An 8,099-nucleotide genomic window follows, 5' to 3' on the forward strand; every position below is an offset into this window, starting at 1 on the left:
CCAAATAACAACATATTTAGCAGCAACATTTGAGGGTCTTTGAAACCTGCAAACCTGGCAAGCAGATGACTACAAAGATGGCGCTTGATACTATACTTATCTTCTCTCCCGATGTAATAAGAATTTTCTCATTTGAACTCGATATTTTGTCTCAAGCTTGAAATATTGTTTTTTTTTTTTTTGGAATTGGAAAAGTTTCAATCTTGAGAATTGAGATCTTGTTGCGGGATTCAAGCCATTAGCTCCTCATGCTTTTTATAAACGATTTGTGGGATCGTGGCTTGAAATTTACTCGAGACTCCTTGTTAATTATATCCTATGTCATCCTTAATTATAAAAAAATGCGCATTAAATGAATTTAGATCACATAATAGACATGTATTATAATTAATTATAAGAGCATAAATAAATTTTATTCCACATAGATTTTTGTTATATAACTAATTATATTAAAATATCAAAATTATATTTCTTTTAATTTACCCACATGAGTTAAAAAAGTTATTCTAATAGTTTTATCATTAAGTTAAAGAAAATCTTATCGAATTAAAATTTTAATTCTTAACGCCAGATAATAGGAAACCTAATAAATTTGTTGAAAGGCGAATTCTTTCTTTTTTAGTTTTGTGTTTTTGAAGCGGGAAATCGTGTTCCTCGAGTTTTTCAAAGTCGAGCTATCTAGTGAAAGTTAATGTGATTATAGAACAGATTAATCCGATTGAACTTTATTAATTTTTTGTGGTGAGCTATCTTGTTCATGTACAGGAGGCCTCAACAGCTAAACTTTTTGCGACTCCTGAGCAGGGATCGCCGAATGTATTCACTGATACTCCAATGCTGCACTTTCTCAATCCTATGCAAGCCTGTAGAAATGTTGAATTGTAAGTTCCAAGGGAACCGAACTTTTTGGCATAAAATTTTATAGAATGAATCAGCAGAATTCGAACCTTTCTCACGATCGAGAGGGGCCTTCTGCTGCTGCATGGACCATGGCTAAAACTCCCACATTTCCCGCGAGGAGTTCCAAAGCTGGCAAATTTGATTTCAGTTATCACCTGATTCGGAGAAGGACAATGTAGTGACAAAGTTGGTCCAGCTTTCTTCCCTGTTTCTTCGTCAGAATTCCATAGCTCAACTGGGCTTGGGTGAGTGTCCGTAATTCTTGAACATATACTTTGGGTCTCTTTTGTAGCAAAAGATAACTGCGTCGGATCACCTCCTATTTCCTCGAATAGTACCATGACATTCCCACTCGGTTGTATCCAAGCACGGGGAACGTGATAGCTGCATGATTTCGAGACCATATCAAAGATGAGAATTAGAAGAATTTAAGAAAAGTTTTAACCAAGAAAACATACAGCTGCTGAGTTGGTTCTCCACAATTTCTCTGACATTTACTGGGCTGATAAGAACCTCTGTAGTTGCAAGAATCAGTGCAACCGCTCTTTGGAGCAGTATAAGTAGGCCAATAACGCCCAATACTTTGTCCATTTATCCATGCCTGACCCTTCCCCATTCCTGTGAAGTCTAGGGCAACCGGGCTGCTTCCAGCTGGGGAGTCAAAAGTCGTCTATATCACAAAGAACAGATCGAGGTGTAAATTTTACCTTGTACAGTACCAATGGGTTAACGTCGGATGTGCTAATTATGTGAACAGATTGAGGTAATAGTTATAATATTTACCTTGTACCATACCAATGGTTGATTCTTAGGCAGAGTAGGCTGAGATACCCAAAGAGAGGAACTTCCACTAGATATGCCTAAATCTTCTCCTTTCAAACCAATCTGCTACCACAGATTCCAAAATGAGATAAGAAAATATTAAGTGGCGGGTTAAATCTGTGAGAAGATATTGTCTTCACATACATTTAACCAAATCAAACGTATGAATAATTGAATACCAGTATGCCTATTCAAGAAAATCTTACATTAATACCTGATAAATCCACTGCCGCGATGATAGATCAATTGTGGATCCATTTTGTAAACCTTTTAACCGCACAGGGCCAGTAACACCAGCTCCCTCTGTATCATAGTGTGCTCCATAGTTCTAAATTCGCAGAACTTTATGTTAGATAGCAATGATGGTTAGGATTACAATAAGAATTTGGTCCGAAAACAAGCACCTGTAATCCCACAGTCAAACTCAACAGATCAATCTTGTTTTGTCCAGGTATAAGGCTGATAGGAACATCTATTGAAACTTTACGATTATCATGGCTTCCTTTTCCACTCCCTGTTTAACAAGTCCATGAGCAGGAGAAGCAAATTAAAATATATTGGTATGGCACATATTTTCCAGTGCTAAAAGTTCGTTTTTAGTCACCATTACAACAAAAATGTCGATCGCCTTAGTTGGAATGTGCTTTTTCTTGTTACACACTATATCTCTTGGTGTGTTGGTGAAAGTACATGTTAACAGAACTAATACTTACAGAACTTGACACGATTGACAACAACTCTGAATTTTTTTTATAATTTGAAAGACCAAACAAAATATCGTAGATAAAAGGCTCAGTTAGCAGCATTTATTCCGAATTTACCTGCAAGTTCTCCATTTATAAAAACATGCAGTGCGTGGCCAAGAGAATCAACGTGAAGAACTGCCTTTGATTCATTTCCTTTTATTTCGATGCTGAAACAATCAAGAAATATCAAAACCTGACATCTGTGCCATAAGAATCATGTTTCTGAATGGTTTTGTACCTTGAGGAATACCACAGATAGTCACTTTTATCAGAAGTAGTATTTATTTGTTCAAGCAACCCGAGTTTTGGGAATGCATTATCACTAGATATACCTACAGGTTCATTGATCCAACTCCAACCTGAGATGGATGCATCAGAAGCTGTAGCATCATCTTTTGAGGGTTGACGAACAAATTCTGAGATAGTGGCCACTGAGTTGATCTGTTGTTTGGACAAAGAAATACTGTATCATAGGTTGTATTGAAGATTGTATCATTGTTTTCGAGGTTTTTTGGACGAAACAACTGATTGAGCCTACAAGAATTGGACATTTTATAATTCTGGATATGGGAAATAATGCAAGGGTTTATAAGGCATACTTTTGCGGTATTGAGTGCCACATTCTTGCAGTCAGGTAAGATGCTGACAGACCAAGCAGGCAATTTATAGGAATTGCCATTGAATTTAACAATCGCATCAGATTTAGTGTCTATATTTGCAAGAAAAGCAGCGCATAGCCCTGATTCAGTTTTATAAACAGTGGCCTGAAATAGAGAAAGTATCAATTACGATAGATGACAGAAGATATTAGGAGTTTAAAACCTCTAAATTTCTCTTTGAACTTCAGGCTAAGGACAACCCCTTCAAATGAATATAGAAACCTATCATAAGTTTTGTTCTCTGAAAGCAAGCTAATCCTAAGAATTTCTTTTTTATTTGTTCTGTTCAAGAATCGGAAACTCTGTATGTTACAAAAAAAAAAAAAAGTGGTAAGCTTTTGTACCTCCAAATTTGAACCAAGAGAAGTAGTTTGGGGATCAGTTGCCAACATTGCCTCTTCACAAAGCTTTATAACCTTGTGCACATCTTTCAAGTGACCCCATTTTGGTTGCCTTAAAAGGCCTAGAACACAGAAAAATCAGAACTCAAAAACATCTATATCAAGAACGATCACTTGGAAATATTAGTTGTGATTAATTTTTCTATCCTGGGCTCAGCAATTCAGGTCTGGACATTTTGCGAACTAACTAGTCTTACTGGTTGCAATAACTGCGTGATTATAAAAGAGAGATATATATATACAAAACCCGCACCATATTCATCAATTGGAGCATCATAATCATAGCTTGTTGTAATGAAAGGCCCACCACTACTCCGGCCGAAGTTTGTCCCTCCTTGATACTGTGAAAAAATATCGAAAAAGTTGATCTCAAAGAGACTTGGGAAATATTCTTGAATAAAACTAAATATTAGAAATGATCAATGTAAGCACCATGTAATAGTTCTGGAAGGTTCCGCCGAGCTGGTAAAAACGCGCTACGGCGAACGCAAGGTCTTCTGCTGGTCTGTATGGCACAGGATCCCCAAATGAAGAGAACCTAGGTTATTTAGACAAATCACAGGTTGTTTGAGATAAGAAATAGTAGGTATTCGACCATGAAAAAGAAATTAAACAACCTACCATCCACTCCAGTTCTCTGTCCACATTTTTGGCTTTTTATTCGAATTTGGAGTGAATTGATCACAATAAAACCCGTTGCAAGTGTTAATCTGCAGTCATTCAAGACCATAGATAGACGGCTCAATTAGAGACAAATCTAGGAAATCTAGAAAAGGGTGGGAGGAGACCGGATGAGTTGGTTCTGATAATTGAAAAGAATTTGGGTGACGGGAACTTGTAATTTTTAAAATATACAAAAAAATTCATTTTTTTTTTATCTGAGAACTCATGACCAGCACCCATCTACAAGAAATCGCGCAATCAACCCCCATTCATTTTCAATTGATAAACTCATTTGAGCTTTGGGCGAAAACTAGAGAAAATCAGTAGAAACTTACGATAGGATCAGGAGCGTCACTTTGCTGGCACATAACCCAGGGCACCCCTGTACCCAAGGACACAGCCATAGCTGCAGCCCATTTGACATAAGGCGCAGCGCCACTGCCATAACCAGATTGGACATTTCCATACTCATTTTCAATCTGGAAGTGAATAACAAACTTTTCCGTGAAATTGTTAGCAAATCAATGAACTAAAAAACTTTCCATTTTTATGCTAAACATGCCTGAGATAGAATGATAGGCCCTCCTTGGGATGCGTAAAGGTTTTCTTCCATCATCAAGTCCACAATCTTGGCTGTAAACCGTTTCATTTCGGCCTAAAATAAAAAAATCTCAAATTTAATAAATTACAAACGCCAATTGTTGTAACATTGGACAAGGTTCAAGAATTAGCTATTTGACCTTGAAAGGTTCATTATTAGTTCGAAACTCGATCCCAGGTATGAAATGCAACCAAAGAGGAAATCCACTGATAGATTAGAAGCCATAAAATTCTCAGTTAAGCCCCATTTTCACGATTACCATAAAAACCCCAATAAAAAGAACATATAAATAGCAAGATTATGGTCCAATTCTTGGATAATAGAAAAAATGAAATACTTGCCCATAATTCCACTCTGCGCAAGCATAAGGTCCAATGCGAAGATGAACCAATAATCCAGCTTCCCCGATCAATTTCACAAATTTCACCACATCCTTTCTTCCTTCAAAATCGTACTGCAAAATTTCCTCCACAAATCAGCATTCTTTTTCTCCACTTCTCCTTTTTTCCCCCAATGACTAGATTATTAAAAATCCGGTAAAACAGACACTTTCTTAATCAATAAAGGAATCTACTCATTTAACTAATATTTTTTCCACTAAAGTTCTTCACAATTTTGGGAGCAATAAGCAGGAAAGTGAAAAGGCAGCAATTTTTACTTTCCCCCCTCCCCCTTTTTCTCCACAAGCCAACAAACCCAGAAACGAAGTAAAGAATAGTCATGAAGCGGCAAACTTTTCAAAAATAAATTAAAATACTCAGAGAATCACCTGCCCCCGAACTTCTTCATGCAGATTCCAGAAAATGTAAGTTTGAATGACATCCAATCCTCCATCCTTGGATTTCTGAATCAAATCCGGCCACATCTACGCACGAATTTTCATGTAAAACCCATTAGACAAACGGAATTTTAGGTAGACTTATCTGGGAGACTGCTGGTGTGAAAAGTTGTGAACGTATATGTACTGACTTCAGGAGTGCTGCGCGCGTAATGAATCGAACCGGAGATGAAAAACCTCCTCTGGCCGTCGATCACGATCGCTCGATGATCGTATGTCACATTGGCGCCAAAGCAATACCGCGCCGTTGATGCCAAAACGAGAAGCAACGCCACTGCCGACATTCCACCGCCACCAATTCTCATCATATTCCTATGCTGTTTCAACTACTCTAATTATTATTTATAAACACAAATGGATCATTGTTAATCCTTCTTGGTTTCTTGATTCACTCACGTTGTTTTTCGTTTCAAACTTCGCATTACTTTGCCATGAATCAAAGAAATTAAACTGTTAAGCAAAAGCTTAAATTTTTTTCCCTTAACACACAATTATCTTCTTCTTCAGCTGGTGCTGTTCTCTGCGGCTCGATCCACACAGAGCATGCGGCCCTATATACTACTGTACGCGAGGGGTGGAACATTCGTCACGGAATTGAATAACAACGATGTGGGCTTCAGTTTGTCAGTATTTCGCTGAGGTAAGCGATAAGATTTTTCTTCATTTGTTTTTTGGGTGCCGTGTACAAAACAAAGGCTGAGACAATTTGTGCCTCAACATTTTAGCATTTCCACTGTATGATTTTGCATGTCAAATTCATAAAAATATTTGGAAATTTTATCTCAAATTTTAAGATTTATAAGAAACAAGATCATGGAGAGACGTCTAACATGATTTGATCATGTGAAGAAGAGACCAACTACATTGTCAATCGGACATATCTTAAATTGATATGTTAATGAAATGAGTAGAATGATGAACATGTCATTGAAAGGTTAGATAAGGATGACTGAGTAGCATATCTTAGATCTTTGTTTAGGAAATACATATGCAAAAAAATTACTTAATTTGAATAACTAATCTTTATATAGTCGATCCATAACTAACAAAAATGTGTGATGACGATGATAATCCATTAGTTCACATTGTTACAATTTCCATCTCGAGTCTTTGATAATGTTGTAACCACTACCATAATATAATTGATGTTTGATAATCGATGTTTGAGCAGTTAGTTCCAAGCTATATTTATTAGGAAAATAATTGTTGAAAGTAATATTTATTTCTCTTTCGAGAATATTCGAAACATAATATTTGAATTATTATATAGTTTTAAGATAACGAGAAGATTTAAATTTTGTGATATGCCTGGAATCACTACCAATTGAAGTGACATCCCCCAACTATTGTTTCCTGATTATTTTCCGCTAACAATCGATAATGTCAAATAATAATAGGATTATAAAAGTACCCGTTAAATTGAAAACACCAATTGAAATGTTAACAATCATTTTTCAAAAAAGAAATATTCACTAAAACTTGAAAAATATTTGGCCAAATATTATAAAATGGATGAAAAAATAATAATACATCCACTAAAAATTAGAAAATTGGCCAAATAAATGGCAGTAGCTTAGTTAACATTACGTGCACACATCTAAAATGTCAAAAATAGCGACAGACCTCTCAGTGGATCGGGAAATGAAATTATTTTCTCTATTTCATATATTATATATACAATAATAATAATAATCTCAATTATATAAAAATTTACTAATTAAACAATGAACTGGAAGATCGTGACGTGCATGTGCTGAGAGACGAAGAATTTAGACTCTGAAAATCCAAAACTTTGGATGAGATTTAAGTCCTAAGTTCACACTTCACAGTCAAAGCACATTCAGCATAGATTTTTGTTATTTTCTGATTAATAATTTTTCTATTTATTTTTCTAAAGAGTGATATAGAAATCTGATTTTTTTTTAAAAAAATAAATAAAGATACAAGATCATCTTAATGCATGATCAATTTTTTTTAGATATATAATGTCAAATTAGGTATTAAAAACATAATTATTAAATATTAATAACCTATTTTGACATATAGCTTTTCAACTTAATATTCATGAAGTTTATTTCACAACTCTAATTCAATCATCACATAATATCATTTGATCACATCACCTCAATTTTCAAATAATTTCACAATATTTAATTTTTTAAAAAGTACTAATTTTTTAATCAGTTGAATTGAAAGATTAGACCACGTAAATGAATTACAAATGTAAAATGGGATGGCTAGTAGCACTTCCCATTTGTTGGAGTGTCATTTAGGGCAACTTTTTGGAATTGTGATTAAGTTCACTTAATCCTAAATTAAACCATAGCTATCTCAAGTCAAATGCTCCTATTAAATTAGTCATTATTTTAACTTTATGGTTAACTCGTCATTTTCATGTCACTACTTAATTTTACATCTTCAACGTACAAAATGTTGGGTGTAATATTTATATTTGTTTGGTCGAGCGAG

At 35.2% G+C, this 8,099-nt stretch overlaps 1 protein-coding gene across 1 annotated transcript; it reads right to left on the minus strand.

Moving 5' to 3' along the window:
* Positions 1 to 697: 697 nt before the first annotated feature.
* Positions 698 to 6,330, minus strand: LOC140970103 (beta-galactosidase 8). Its single transcript, XM_073431677.1, has 19 exons — positions 5,762 to 6,330; positions 5,562 to 5,657; positions 5,134 to 5,246; positions 4,932 to 4,998; positions 4,754 to 4,846; positions 4,527 to 4,670; positions 4,150 to 4,238; positions 3,961 to 4,066; positions 3,782 to 3,869; positions 3,472 to 3,590; positions 3,068 to 3,232; positions 2,707 to 2,909; positions 2,544 to 2,635; positions 2,127 to 2,236; positions 1,937 to 2,050; positions 1,684 to 1,785; positions 1,359 to 1,570; positions 948 to 1,284; positions 698 to 863 (listed from the first exon to the last, which is right to left on the minus strand). The coding sequence occupies exons 1-19, from the start codon at positions 5,936 to 5,938 to the stop codon at positions 756 to 758; spliced, it is 2,535 nt and encodes an 844-aa protein (XP_073287778.1). The 5' UTR covers positions 5,939 to 6,330; the 3' UTR covers positions 698 to 755.
* Positions 6,331 to 8,099: the final 1,769 nt, after the last annotated feature.

Source organism: Primulina huaijiensis, unplaced genomic scaffold (assembly GCF_012295235.1).
Source record: "Primulina huaijiensis isolate GDHJ02 unplaced genomic scaffold, ASM1229523v2 scaffold43349, whole genome shotgun sequence".
NCBI lineage: Eukaryota > Viridiplantae > Streptophyta > Magnoliopsida > Lamiales > Gesneriaceae > Primulina > Primulina huaijiensis.